Below are 15,344 nucleotides of genomic sequence, written 5' to 3' on the forward strand. Positions count from 1 at the left end.
ATGCACATCACCAAAATCTGCAATATTTCTGCTGTTTTCTCATTAGGAATCTGGGATATTGGTTGACATCATACAGATTGCCCAGAAATGCAGAGTTTTAATTTTCACTAAAAATCTTTAAGCAGAAAAGAAAAAAAATGAACATGAAGAACTGAGATAATAGAATCATTGATCTAAGACTGGAGGGGTACCTCAGAAACATCTAGTCCAACTTCCTTATTTTGTAAATGAAGGAATTAAAGTCCAGATAGGAATTTCAAGTATCTGGAAAGAGATTTGAACCCAGTTCTTCTGAATCCAGAGTTTTCTACATCAGCAGTGTAAAACTCAAATAGAAATGGTTCTTTATGCCAGTATATTGACTTTAAAAACCACAAATTAACATTAACTATGCTGTATTTTTTATTTATTTGTTATTATTTCTTATTTCTTTTTTAATCTGGTTCAGCTTGCTGAGAGTTTGACAGCTCGATTCTATACTTTTATGCACTTTGCCTTCTAGAAGAGAGCTTAAATAAATATTGATTGATTACTGTTTGAGAACCTAAATCTGGACTATGGTTAGCCTAGAACCATCATAAATTCATAGCTGAAAGAGATCTCAGATCATCTAATCTAGGAGTTCTTAAATTTTTTTGTCATAGACCATTTTGGCAGTCTGGCAAAATCTATGACTCTCTGCTTAGAATAAGAAAAGTGAAGTCAAACAGGCATTTATTAACTATCTATTCTGAGCTAGGGACTAGCTATACAGCTATACATACAGCTAGCTATACAGAGAAGGGCAAAAATATAATCTATTTTCTCAAGGAACTCACAGCCTAATGGGGAGACAACATATAAACAACTTGTACAAACAAGCTTTATACAAGATAAATTGGAGATAATCACAAAGGGAAGGTACCAATATTAATGGGAAATCAGGAAGGATTTCTCATTGAGAGTGGGAGATTTTAGCTTAGCTCTGATTGAAGCCAGGAAAGCCAAGAGGTTGGGATGAAGATGAAAAGCATGGCAGGCATAGAGAACACCCAGTGAAAATGCCCAAGGGGCAATTAGGTGGTTCAGGTGATAGAGAACTACACCTGGAGATGGTAGGTCCTGTCTGGGGTCAGATCTGGTCTCAAGACACTTCTTAACTATGTGATCCTGGGTAAGTCACTTAACCCCCCACTGCCTAGCCCTTACTGCTCTTCTGCCTTGGAACCAATACTTAGTATTGATTCTATGATGGAAAGCAAAGGTTTAGGAAAAAAAAAAGAAAAGAAAATGCCCAAAGTTGGAAAGTAAGAATGTGTAGTTCAAGGAACAGTGCCAGTGTCATAGTATTTGAGAGTATTTAGAGGGCAATAAATTATAATAAAACTGGAAAGTTAGGAAGGGGCCAGACTTTTAAAAAACAGAAGATTTTATATTTCATCTGTAACCGTGAAAATGTGGTTTGCTAAGACTATGAATTGCCAAAACTGTAAATGTTTTGGCCAAACTGTAAAGATAATTTTTAGTGTCTTGATTTAAAATCTAAAATTAAGTGGTCGCCATGGGAAAATTCCCAAATATAAAAATACCCAAGTCAGCTGGGTTTTATTGAGATTCTAATTAATATAAATGAAGGAATTAAGGGAAGGGAGAAAGAGAGAGAAAATAGTAGAAATGAGAGTGAGTCAGTCTTTATCACTCACCACAAGATCATCTTCAAGCAAGCTGCAGTCCTCCACTGAACTCCTGAACTGAGTTCAGAGTCTCAACTGAATTCAATTGACCTCCTTTTAAAGAGAATTTTCTCTTATATCACCTCCCCTAAATTTTCACATCTACCAATCATAGTAGATGCTTTTCCCCAGGACTGTCCATTCTTAGTTCTCAACACTCTTTAGTGTTTTCTGGGTAGATTTTATCTTCTGAGTACTTCACACTCTTTTGTTAAGCTTGCCTTTTTGTAAGTTGCTTGACCTTTTAGTGATTAATTTAACCTTTATAGGTACTTAGCACCCTTTTGTATTAGATCTAAAAATAGACCTACCTTAAGGTTCTAGCTTTACTATAAGTATGAGTTCGGGACTTTTCATTGTTCAATCAGGAGTTTGCAACTTTATCTTCCCTAAGGCATTGTCTGAGTAGGGTGGAATAATTTTAAAAGTTCTCAATACATTCCTGACCAAGTACCTCCATTGTTAAAAATGGGGAATAGCTTAATCAAATCTTCTAAAGTACAGTCTGAGTAGTTTTTAAGATTCACACATCTTGGAAGTGATAGGAAGCCACTGGAGTTTACTGAATGGAGCTGGGATAGGGAAAGTTTGATATGGCCAGACTTGCTTTTAAGATGATCTGCCTACCATCTGGGTAAAGGAGATACTTGAGGTAGGGAGGCCAACCAGAAGGCTATTGCAGCAGTAAAGGCATGAAGTGACAAGAGACTGTGCCAGGGTGGTTTCAAAGTCAGGAGAGAAGGGGGTGTATATGAGGGATGTGTGAAGGCAGAATTAACAGGACTTAACAACAGATTGGATTTGGGAGGTAAAGGAATGTTATGAGTCAGGGGTAACACCTAGATTGCTGGGTGCCCGGGTGAATAATGGTGCCATTAACAATAAGGTATGTGTGTGTGGGAGTAGCTACATGACTCAGTGGCTGGAATACTAGACCTAAGATAGGGAGGACCTGGGTTTAAATCTGAACTTAGCCACTTCCTGGTTATGTGATCCTGGGCAAGTTACTTAACCCCATTTGCCTCTAAGACAGAAAGTAAGGATCATAAAAGAAATATCATGATACTACTAATAATAGGAAAGTTTGGAAGATTTTTATAAGTGGGAGTTTTTCAAATATTCCTAATCTCATGACTGTAGTTTGTGGTGAGTGTAGGAGTTAAACTCTTACCATATTATTCTTTTAGGCCAGGCAGTGGGCCCATTTGAGAACTGAAAATTCTGATGCAAGAAACCACAAACAAACTAACCATCCAGCTTCTGGTTTTATGGAATTGCTTTTTTCTTTCCTTGTTTTTTTTAAATCCTTGTTATAAAGAAAGTGGGTTGCATAGAGGAAGGGGAAAAATATATTTAGTTGTGAGAATGATATCAAACAAAGGGATTGATTTGGGAAAAAAAACTTTATTTCTCAGTGGTGAAAAAGAATGGTGTCAGGAATGGGTTTTTCTTTTTTCTTTCTTTTTTTTTTGAATGTGTATGTAGATGTGTGTGCATGTCAATGCCTCATGATTTCAGGGGTATGGAATTTCATTCCTGTGGGGTAATACTTTCTCTTAGGTCAGAAACCTTTCCATACTTAGCAGTACTTTCATGACCAAAAAAATTAGTCACCCTTTACCCAACTGTTTGGTGCTAAACCTTACTGAACTTGGCTACACTGATCCTCAAACAACAGCCAGAGTCACACTCAAAGCCTTTGCTCTTTGGGAGGACCCACTGGAGCTAAAACTCTTATGGCATGTCCCAGGGTCTCCTTTACGGTAAAATAACTCTGTGGGTGCTACTTTGTTTTTATCTATCTATCTATCTATCTATCTATCTATCTATCTATCTATCTATCTGTCTGTCTGTCTGTCTGTCTGTCTGTCTGTCTGTCTGTCTATAAATAGCCCTGACCATTCTTATGCTTTGTATGCTAGGAGAAATAGTAAGGAAAGCATACTTTCTTTGGGATGGTTGTCTTAGGAGAAAAAGCTTCATATATTCTCTTTTTCTTGAGTTGGGAAGGATCTCACAAGAATTTTTAAAACAATGGTTAAACACCTGAGATGGAGAAGAACACAGCTTCCCAGAAAATCACTTGATTGTTTGAAGACAGCCCTCTTTTCCTCAGCTCATAAGGAAACAGTTGGAATCTCATTTCTCTTTTGAACATGGATATCTATTCTAGGCAGGGAGTGCTTTTTGAAGTCCTTGGAAGTTCCTGGTTGAAGAGGCAGCAGTCTACAGGTCACACCGAGAAACCTGAATTTGTTCCAACAAAAGCTTTGCAGGCAGTAATGAAGTGGGGTGGAGTAAGCCATGTCAGTCCTAATCAGAAACCAGAGCAAGAGATTATTTCTGAGTGGTGGTGTATAATGGATAAAGAATAATAGCTTTTGTAATAACACCTACTGTGTCAGGCATTGTCCTAAACACTTTGCAAATAATATCTCATTTGGTCATCATGAAAATCCTGTGAAGGAGGATCTATTATTCATTCCATTTTACCTATGAGAAAACTGAGGTAAACAGTGTTTAAGTGACTTGCCCAAGTTTAATATAGTAAATAAGCATATTAAGTCAGATCGAAACTCTGGTTTTCCTGAATCCATGGCCCAGCTCTTTATCCCCAAAGCCCTCTAGCTGCCCCATTGTAAGGAAATTTAATATGATGATTAATTTAATGAGCTGAGATTCAACAGGGAAATCCAAAAGAAATTGAAAATCTGATTTCAAAAATATTAGTTGATAAATCTCAGTGTGAGCAGAAGCTATATGTATCTGGACTTGTGAATGTAATTCTTTCCATTATATGCCTGTCAAGCCAAGAACTATTCAGTGCTTATTTACCTACCAGTCATGAAGCCCATTCCAGAGCAGAGGTCTAGAAAGAATAGCCTGCTTGTTCTCAAGAGTTCCTTGGGTTTGCAGGCTGCTTTCTTTATGGCATAAATACCAATGATTTTGTTTCTTATCCAGAATTAGTCATTTCTTTGTTTTACCTTTCCTCGGTGCTTCATCAACAACAGTATCATTCTTCCCCAGTTTTTGTTTGTTTTTTCCCCCATCTATTAAGGTGTAGGGTAAATGTTTCCTAGAGTCTTAAGTCCCTTTACTGAGATGGTCTATGGACTAAGAATATTTGACATCCAATTTCCTGCAGTCAGCAGCAGTGCTTCTCCTCAGATATATAGAGTGATACGTGGGACAGCGGGAGGGTGAAAGGCAGAGGAGACAAGCTTGGCCTTGAAGTTCCTGTGACACAGAAGTTCACAGAAGGTTTCTGGCTACCAATTCATGACAGGAACTGGAAGAGCAACCGAGGTAGTCTTAAGGGACCAGCTTATACAGCTATATTACTGTTTCGGTAAACCAATAAACTAATTGGATTTTTCTTTCTAGAGCTTGAGCCTGTGCATTATATGTATGTCATCATTTCATCTTAAAGAGATCATTTAGGAATGTCCCCACACAGGGTTGGCAAGTGTTTATCAAGTACCCATAAGGCTTTTCCTATTCCTCCTAGTGGTAAAGGATGTGGTAGAGAAAGGGGTCTGTTATCTTCTAGCTCTAGCTGCTTTCCTTCCCTGTCTTCTCTTACACTGACGGTTGTAGAAACAGATACTGCTCTGGTTATAAAGTAGTATGGATCAGTGGAAAGAGTGCTTCACTTGGGATTAAGAGAACCTGGTTTCAGATCCCACCTCAGATGTTCATGAGCTTATAAAGCAATAGCAAGTTATTGCCTTGCTGAGCCTCATCTGTCATCCCTCATTTGTCATAAAGAGGTAATAACAACAGTGGTACCAATGTCTCAAGATTATATTGAGGTTAGAAAGAGATTGTGTATTTAAAGCAAATTGTAAACATAGAAATGGCAGCTGGTCTAGGGGAAAAGTTATCATAGTTAAGTCACTTTAAGATGGAACACTGATCCCTTTGTGCTGTCAAAGAAGTGGAATGTGAGGAGCTGCCCAAGTGGAATGTGAGGAGCTGGAGAATGGCTAAACAAGTTGTGGTGTCTGAGTGTGATGGAATACTACTGCACCATAAGAAATGATGAGCAGGCTAAGTTAAAAAAAAAAATAGCATATAAAGACCTTTGTGAAATTATGAAGAGCAAAACAAGCAGACCCAAGAGAACATTATAGACAGCTGCACAAATAGTGTTTGAGGAATAACTTCCTCTAGAGGAAGAGCTGATAAATAGAGATAAGCAGGACATAGTTTGTGAGTGTGTGTGTGTGTGTGTGTGTGTGTGTGTGTGTGTGTGTGTGTGTGTGTGTGTATTTCCCCTTAAATGATGCTTTCTCTGGTGCAAGTTGCTGAGCGAGGGAAGGAGAGATACACCTGGAAACTCTGTCAGGTTCCAATGGGATACTGTGGGCTGGATGTGTCGCAAGAGTTTGTGTTATTATTAAAAGCATGATATGTAATCAAATCAACAAAAGGGTGTTGAATGTGACTAGCACAGACTCAGAGGAGATATACAAAGTTATATCTAGAAGTGCTTAAATATTATTTTTTAAATTCTTACCCTCTGCCTTAGAGTCAATACTCTATTGATTCCAAGGCAGAATGGTAAGGGCAAGACAATTGAGGTTAAGTTATTTGTCCAGGGTCACACACAGCTAGAAAGTGTCTGAGGCCAGATTTGAACCCACAACTGATCTCTAGCCCTGATTCTCAATCCATTGAGCCACTTAGCTGCCCCCTTAAGCTCTTGCCATTTATGAGATATAGTATAGTTCCTGAATCTCCCAGAGAAATTTTAACAGGACTAAGGATATTGATGGACATTTTTATCAAATGCATAAAATCTGTCTTAATATATAAATACAGTCTCCCAAAAGCCTTAGTACACAGTATTTAAGCCAAAGAAATTTTGGGACCCCTTGTATAGAAAGCATTGCTTAGAAGTTGAAGCATATTTTGTAAAATAGGCACATATTGTTAGATATACAGATATGTGATAGCATGTTATTTCAGTGAGGTATATATATGTACATGTGTATATGTAAAGATCTGCTAGATAATTCAGTAGATAGAGTGCTGGACCTGGAATCTGGAAGATTAAAGTCAGCCTCAGACATTTCCTAGCTGTGTGACTCTGGACAAGTCACTTAACCTCTGTTTGCCTTGGTTTCCTTACCTGTAAAATGGGGATAAGAGTATGTGTCTCCCAAGGTTGTTTTGAGGATACAATGAGATAATATTTAAAAAGGCACAATGCCTAGCACTTATCAAGTGTTATAGAGATGCAGGTTATATCATTATACTGATCATATATATGTGTGTGTATATCTATATCTATATCTATATATAATATAGTTATGTCTTCATTTTTTCCCCTCTGCAGGTCTATGAGGAGAATGGCTGTAGAACCTCCACTACCTCATCCCTTCTGTCCATTTGTATGGATGTGCACTTCTTCTCCAGCATTGATGATGGCACTGGGCTTGCTATTCCTGAACAAGTCATAGCCATTTGGGCCCAAGAAGGCATAAAGAATGGCAAAGAGATACTGCAGGTTTGCTACAGTCCATTGGGTACTGCAACAAGGTGCCTAATTCAGAACAGCAAGGGTTTGGTGCCAACGTTATCATGGAATCCATGTATAGTTGGAGGAACCTATAGGATTTAGGGAAAAAACGAGGAAATCAAATAGAATAGAACTTTACTTTCAACTAGAGTGTGTACATGTGCCCCTTCCTATTTTGTTGGGGCAGAAAATCCTTAGCAGAAATTGGTTTGAAATACTCGTCTTCATTTGGAGATTTTAAAGCAGATGGATCATCTAAATGAGAAAGGATTTTTTGTATTTGTTAGAGAGGTTAACTGTACTAATATGTACGAAGAAAACATGCACAGACTCATTTTCAACTTACTTAGAATAATAATGAAAGCTGGCATTTATAGAATGCTTTAAGGTTCGGAAACACTTTACAAATATTGTTTCATTTGAGCTTTGCATCGGCATTGGCAACAGGTGCTATTATTATCCCCATATTATTATTATTCCCATTTTACTAAGGGAATTGAGGCAGAGGTTAAATCACATGCCCAGGTTCACACATAAGTGTCTGAGGTTCAATTTGAAGTCAAGCTTTCTTGTTGCTAGGTCTAGCATTCTTTCTACTACATCACCTAAATGCCAGAGTTTTGGAGTTAGATCTCTAGCTTGATCTTAGCAATTTAAAAAACTTCATTTTTGCCCATACCAATTATATTCTATAAACATTTTTAAGCCAAATACTAAGTGCCAAGCTCTGTGCTGATCTCTGGGGATCCAAAAAAGAGGTCAATGATTGTCCCTGTCTTCAAGGAACTTACAATCTAGTGGGAGAGAAAACATCCAAACAAATGTATATGATCTGTCTAGATATGGGATAAATAAGAAATAATTCAAAAAAGGAAAGAGAGCATTAAGAGGACTTAGGGAAGACTTCCTGAAAAGGTGGGATGTTAGATGGCAGTCAGTTGTTATTGGCGCAGAGGATAATGGGTATTCTTGTCTTGAGGAATAGTCAGAGAAAATACCTGGAGCCAAAAGATGGAGTGTCTTTTTAGGGAACAGCCAGGATCACTGATTTGAAGAGTAAAATTCAAGAAGCCTAGAAAGGTAATGGAGGGGCTAGTTCATAAAGGACTTTGAATGACAGAGAATTTTTTATTTGTTCCTGGAGGCAATAGGAAGCCATTGGAGTTTATTGAGTAAAGAAGGTACATAGTTGGACTTGCAATCTAGAAAGATTACTTTAGGGGGCAGCTGAGTGGCTCAGTGGATTGAGAGCCAGGTCTAGAGATGAGAGGTCTTAGGTTTCAATCTGGCCTCAGACACTTCCTAGCTGTGTGACCCTGGGCAAGTCACTTAACCCTGATTGCGCCCCCCCCCCCCAAAAAAAAAAAGAAAGAAAGATTACTTTAGTGACTGAATGGAGAACAGGTTGGAATTCTGAGAGACTTGAGGCAGGCAGATTTATTAGAAGGCTTTTCAAGTAATTCAGGTTTGAGGTACGGAGGCCTTGCACTAGGAATGGTGACTGTCAGAGAAGAGAAGGAAGGATTTCTAAGAGATGTTGCAAAAGTGAAAGTGACAGGCTTTGGTAGGTGAGAAAGAGTGAAAAATCCAGCATGATTCCTAGATTGTGAGCCTGAGGGACTGGGAAAATAGAGTTGCCCTCTAGAGTAAGAGGGAAGATGGGAGGGAGGGAGAGTTTAGGAGGCAAGATAGATGAGTTCATTTTGGGATATATTGAGTTTAAGATGTAATCCTGTTTTGGATGTCTGAAAAGCTATTGGAAATTCAAGCTTGGAATTCAGAAAATAGATTGGGCCAGGAAAGGTAGATTTGAGAAGCATCAGCATAAAGATGGTAATTAAATCCAAGGGAACTGAGGAGGTTACTGAGTGAAGTAGTAAAGAGGAGAAAGAGAATGAGAGCCCAAGCCAGAACCCTGAATGACACTTTTGGTTAGAGGGCATGATCTGGAGGAGGATCCAGCAAAGGAGACAGAGAATGAAAGGCTGGATGCTTTTGCAGCCTGTTCCTATGACAAGCAAGGTTTTCTGTGTGGGTTATTCTTTGGCATCACACCAAGATGTTTTTCTTTTTGCTTTCTCATTTAAGCCCAGAAGATGGCAGGGGGACTCATAAACAACCTGTTATCTTGTTAGGTCTCTTGGTTGCACTTATATCAGGTCATTTATGCATCTTCCATTTTTTGTTCTTTTAGAAAGCCTCCGGTAGTCTCTGTTCTTAGAATAGCCTGATTATGAGAAAATTTCTATTTTGGCAAGTCTAATCTAACCCAAAGGCACAGAATTGGCAAGTGTTTGTCTTTGTGTTTTGATCTTCACTTCATAGAAGGGACAGGCACTATTTGTTGACTGTCCTTTCCCTCTGTATTTTTGTAGTTGTTATTTTTGTTGTTGTTGTTACTCCACATCCAGGATTCTGGTGGTTTTCTTTGATTTACTACCTCTCACTACCAGGTATCAATTGAGTTAGAATAATTTTCTGTTCTCCCACTGTACCATTTATTTTTCCTTGAGCACAACAAAATTTTAAACCTGATTATACAGGAACAAGGCATCTAAAGTTTTTCTGAAGATAGGCTTAATAGTAATAATAATAGCTAGCACTACGGCAAAACACTTTACAAAGCTAATTTTAAACTCACAACACCCTATAACCATGTTGGTGATCCCATGGCACCCATGCCAGAGGGGGCTGTTCTCCTCCCCCTCTCCACCGTGTCTGAGGACATTTCTCCCAGTGGTGTCCTAAGACACCACTGACCATGATTAAAAAGTCCACCCAGTACACTGAGCCTCTTTTTCTTTTTTCTCCTTTGTCTTCTTTTGAAGGATAAAGGACTGAGCCACTGCCATTGGAATTTGAACCCTGGGCTTCCTTTTCACTAGCACTACAGAATATACCCTCCCTTCAGAGTTAATCCAGTGCTCTTATTTTTTTTTTCCTTCCCTGTAGAGACATTTTCTTGAAAGCATCTTTGGATTAGTGACTATAAGGTTCCTCTAGAGAAGTAAGCTTGGGATTTTGTTTTTTCAGAATGCCTTTAACCACTTTGGTTCTCTTTGGTTGGCTAATTAGAAGCCATTGTCATTTTTGACAATTCTGTTCCTGGGGATAGATTACCCTGCTGAGACTTGTCCCTCTGCTACTCCTTTGTGTCACACAAAGCTTTGTCTTTGTCAACTTGTGTTATAATTATTATTCTAACAAAAAAAAAGCTGACACTACACTTTTCCCTTTCCCAAAGAGCTCAAATGTCTCACCATATAGGAACTTTTTCTCCTTTGCAGTATTGGGGGAAGTTGGAAGTAGGCAGGCCATTTATGCTCCTGTAGAAGAATGAGGAAATGGGAGCTCAAATGATCTGTGACCTAGAAGGGCAGAATGTCCTGACATGTCCTATTGCCTGTAGCCTTACTTCTATATAGACTTTATTTATTTTAAAACCTTTGCCTTCTACTAAGTATTGGTTTCAAGGCAGAAGAGTAGTAAGGACTAATTTAAGTGACTTATCCAGGGTCACATAGCTAAGAAGTATCTGAGGCCACATTTTAACTCAGGACTTCCCTATCTACATGGCTGCCCTTTGTATGTAGACTTTAACCTATTTGGTAGAGGTATAGGGGAGGTTCATATGTATGAAAACATGCATATAGTATTATTTTTTAATATATTTTTTCTGAGTTTTGCTGAGTTTTTTTTCTTTTCCCTATTTTAAAAAATTTGTTAGGTTAGATAGCTCTCTGGGAGTAGGGAAGGGAGGAATAAAGGGAGAAAATTAAGTAATGTGAGAACAAGTTATATAATTTTTTTTTTAAAACCCTTACCTTCTGTCTTGGAGTCAATAGTGTGTATTGGCTCCAAGGCAGAAGAGTGGTAAGGGCTTGGTAATGGGGGTCAAGTGACTTGTCCAGGGTCACACAGCTGGGAAGTGTCTGAGGCCAGATTTGAACCCAGGACCTCCCATCGCTAGACCTGGCTCTCAATCCACTGAGCCACCCAGCTGCCCCCAAGTTATGTAAATTTTTGAAACAACTTGTTTACTAGAATTCATAAGTCTTAGAGATGGAACAAGAACACATAGCGACAAGATTTCAGGTCCTGAACACATTGACTTGGGTACCAGGCACTTTGCTAAATCCTGAGGATACGAAGGCAAAAATAAAACCAAAGTTTGTGCTTTGTGATATCTAAGGGCTTTTCTAATATGACAAAAGATATAGTTTCAAATATTGGCTTTCTCATTAGCTGTGTGATCTTGGACAAATCCTTGCTCCTCTGTGGACCTCAGTTTCATCCTCTGTACAATGAGGGGATCAGGCTACAAGACTTCTATTTTAGCTCTTTCACTCAGCAGTGATCAAGTGATCATATTGTTTGTGTGTATGTGTGTGTGCGTGTGTGTGTATGCATATACACACATACATAGTTTGTGGGCGTGTGTATAAAATGTACATATTCTCTATAGAGTGTGTCCCAAAAGTCTAAGCTTATTAAGGCTTAAAACTACACTAATACTCTGGATACCTTGTATATATGAACTGCTATATAAATAACAGGCTTCCTTGGCTTCTTTAAAGTTTCAGTTAAAATTATTCCTTCTGCAAAAAGTCTTTAATGGTTCATCTTAATGGTAGTTACTTTCCTCTGAGATATCTCCATTTCATCTTGTATATATCTATCTACCTCTATCAATATCTAACTACCTAATCTCTATCTAGAGATTCTACTAGATTTAGTAGAATCTTACTTTTATAATTAATAATAATAATTAATTAATAGTAATTAATAATAATTACTTGATAATGATTAATAAATGAATAATTATTATTCATTTAATAAATGAATCTAGAGATTCATTTAGATTTATACCTCTCCATTTCTCTGTCTCTCTCCACTCTTTATCTTATCTCTATCTCTCCAATCTCTATCTATGTCTATAATCTATATCTATATTTATACTTATCCATCTATCTCTTTCCATGTCTATCTCTATATCTACTCAATCTCTATCTATCTATCTATCTCCATTTATCCATGTCTCTTTATCTTATCTCTGTCTCTCCAATCTATAGCTTTATCTATTTATTTCTATACCTATTCATCTCTTTCCATGTCTATCTCTATATTTTCCTAATCTCTCTCTCCAATCTATATCTTTATCTGTACTTATCTCTATATCCATATCTATCTAATCAATATCTATATCCATCTCTTTATGTCTAATTGATATTTATCTGTCTCTTTCTCCCTATATCTATATTCCTATCTATATCTTGTTTACATATGGTTGTTTACATGTCATCTCCCCCATTAGACTGGGAACTTCTTGAGGTCAAAGGCTATTTTTCTTTTTCTTTGTGTCCCTAGCACTTAGGGCACTGCCTGGCACACAGTAAGTGCTTTTTAACTTAACTTATTTGGGGGAAAGTTTCTGATAAATACTTGTTGATTATTGTTAGCAACAGCCTCATAAAAATGATGCTGATGATATTTTTGTTATTTTTAGAACCTTGACTTCAACATGGAAAATAAGGTGAACCTTTTGGAACTGACGTGGGCCTTTGACAATGAGTTGATGACTGGTGGTGGCATTCAGCAGGCAGCCTTGGCCTCCTACAGACATGAACTCTGCTATCTGTTGTAAGATCCTTCTGTTCATGTGTGTTAGTCCCAGACTTGTGATGGAATACTGTCGCTATCTTTGTGATAGCTTTACTGAAAATTTCTAACCTATGGGATGTGATCTACTTGGGCACAGGGGGACTGTTGATCCAATGGTCGTACCCATCCACCTGGAGAATCTCTAGGTTATCAGGGGGAAATAGCAAACTTTAGGAGAGTGGCCTGTGGTGCAGAACCTTTTCTTTTACCATTTAGTCAATAAACATTTACTAAATATCTCCTGTGTGTACAACACTGAGCTTAGCACTTGGAGGAGGGATACAAAGTTTACATAAGATGCCATTCTAACATTCAAGGATCTTATAATTTAATAATATAGTAAGATGCCAAGTAATTATAGTGTACTATATATTTGATTATCTTTTCAGAGAATTATAAAACAAAAAGTCTGAGGGAAAGGTTGTTACCAAACAGGGAATTGGGGATTCCTTCTTCCTGCTTCCTGGTATAGGTAGCATTTAAGGTAGATAGAACATTAAGAGATGAAGAAGGGAAACAGATCAAAGGGCAAAGGACTGACTACTGTCCAAATACAGAGGAAATTTCTTGAGTTATTACTATTATATAGGCAATATTGAAATGGGCCAATTGCAGAACCTTTTCTTTTATCTAACTTTATTCGTATCTATGTCAGAAGAAAAAAAAACAATTAAAAGTTTCCTAGCAGGCCATTTTCCTAGCCTGAACAATTTATGACTTGTCAGGCTCAAAAACTAGTGCTTACACCCCCTGTCAAGTTTTTGTTTTAACATGGTTTGAATGACCCTGAGCATTCCTTTATGAATTGAGTGACTCTGAAATCTATTTGAAAAGAGTCAGCTACCAATAATCTCTAAAGTTAAGAGCCTTTTAGTATCAAATTGAGCCAAATTCTAGCAAGATTCCAAAAGATAATAGAAATATGAAATAACATTATTTTGAAATTTGATTTTGCTAATCATCAAAATTTAAAATTCTCCATAATCCAAGAAAGTTTAAAAAAAATCAATTTGATCTTCTCAGTTCTGTTGAGTTCTGGGCCCCAAAAGTAAAACAGAAAATATTCCCATAGCTATCATATAGTCCCAAAATAAGAGTTTGGACAAGGACAATATGTCAATTACACTATGATTCCAGCTTAATCAAATGCTGTTTGAGATTTAGCTATTAATAGATTCCCTCTATTTGCCAAAAAGATAAGTGGAATGATTTTTTAATGTTTATTGATTCATGTTTTAAAAAATTATAGGAACTATTGCAAATAGCACATTCTGTTCCTTAGGCAGTAGACAGGAAATAATGTTAAGGGAAATTTAACTCACTTTAAAAATGTTAAATTTTATGCTTCCATATAAAGTAGCAAAGATTATATTAAGATGATGAAATCCAGATGACAACTGGAAGCAATAACATATAATTTAAGAAATGTGTAAATAATTGAATCAATCTAGAATTGATTATTTGTTCAAAACACTTTTTAAGTACCTATTTCTGTAATAATCTAGGGAAATAAGCATAATTACTACCCTTTAAAAAGATACAGTCTAGTTGGAATTGAGCAATTTTCTTTTATTTCTAAATATTTATTTATTTATTTTTGAGTATTTTCCTATGGTTACATGACTCATGTTTTCTCCCTCCCCTGTTCTGTCCCACCTCCCAGAGCTGAGAAGCAATTCTACTGGGTTATACATGTATTATCATGTGATACCTATTTCCATATTATTCATTTTTGTAATCTTTTTTAAAATTTATTTAATTGATTAATTAAAAAATTTTTCCATTGTTACATAATTCATGTTCTTTCCCTTCCTCCCATCCTCTTCCATAGCCAATGTGCAATTCCACTGAGTTTTTTTTAATAATCTTTTAAAACCCAAACCCCAAATCATAAAGCCATATAAACAAGTGATAAATCATATGTTTTTCTTTTGCAAAAAATATGGAGTGCTTTGTGAATTTGTGTGTTATCCTTGTGTAGGGACCATGCTAATGCTCTCTGTATCGTTCCAGTTTTAGTATATGTACTGCCAAAGTGAGCATGGAACTGAGCAATTTTAGACAGCTTTGTTAGCTGAACTTTAAAAAGAACTGAATCTCCTTTTTCTTTGAACTTTTGGGAGTGTAATCAGCAGGTTTTCCAAGTGGGGAAAGAAGAAAAGCCTCAGAAATCACTTGCAGGGAGAATTCTTTTAGAACCCACTGACTTTATCAATGAACTTTAAAAGTTGTACAGGAATAGTGTTGGGTCAGGCTCTCCATGGTGACCCAGAGAGATCAGAAGATGAGCTAATTTCAGAGAATTCTGACCTGTTTCATTCCCTTTTGGCTTACTTGATTGAGTTTGCGTCCTTATCCAGCCAGTATTAGGACTGCCTCCCAGTCTCTATAAAAGATGGAAATAGCCACTCTCTTCCCCTTGATTCCACCTTCACCAATTGAGG

The 15,344-nt window shown here is 37.2% G+C and overlaps 1 protein-coding gene and 1 non-coding gene across 4 annotated transcripts in view; one reads left to right on the plus strand and one right to left on the minus strand.

Moving 5' to 3' along the window:
- Nucleotides 1–15,344, plus strand: part of NINL (ninein like) — a 174,236-nt gene that overhangs the window by 94,545 nt on the left and 64,347 nt on the right. For all 3 annotated transcript variants that reach the window (XM_007476594.3, XM_056813792.1, XM_056813791.1), the window contains exons 9-10: nt 7,057–7,227; nt 12,746–12,879. In XM_007476594.3, the coding sequence (XP_007476656.2) occupies nt 7,057–7,227; nt 12,746–12,879 (305 nt within the window). The remainder of the gene's footprint in view (nt 1–7,056; nt 7,228–12,745; nt 12,880–15,344) is intronic.
- LOC130456611 (U6 spliceosomal RNA) lies at nt 14,837–14,943 on the minus strand. Its single transcript, XR_008915682.1, has one exon. It is a non-coding gene; the product is annotated as a U6 spliceosomal RNA (small nuclear RNA).

Source organism: Monodelphis domestica, chromosome 1 (genome assembly GCF_027887165.1).
Source record: "Monodelphis domestica isolate mMonDom1 chromosome 1, mMonDom1.pri, whole genome shotgun sequence".
Classification (NCBI taxonomy): domain Eukaryota; kingdom Metazoa; phylum Chordata; class Mammalia; order Didelphimorphia; family Didelphidae; genus Monodelphis; species Monodelphis domestica.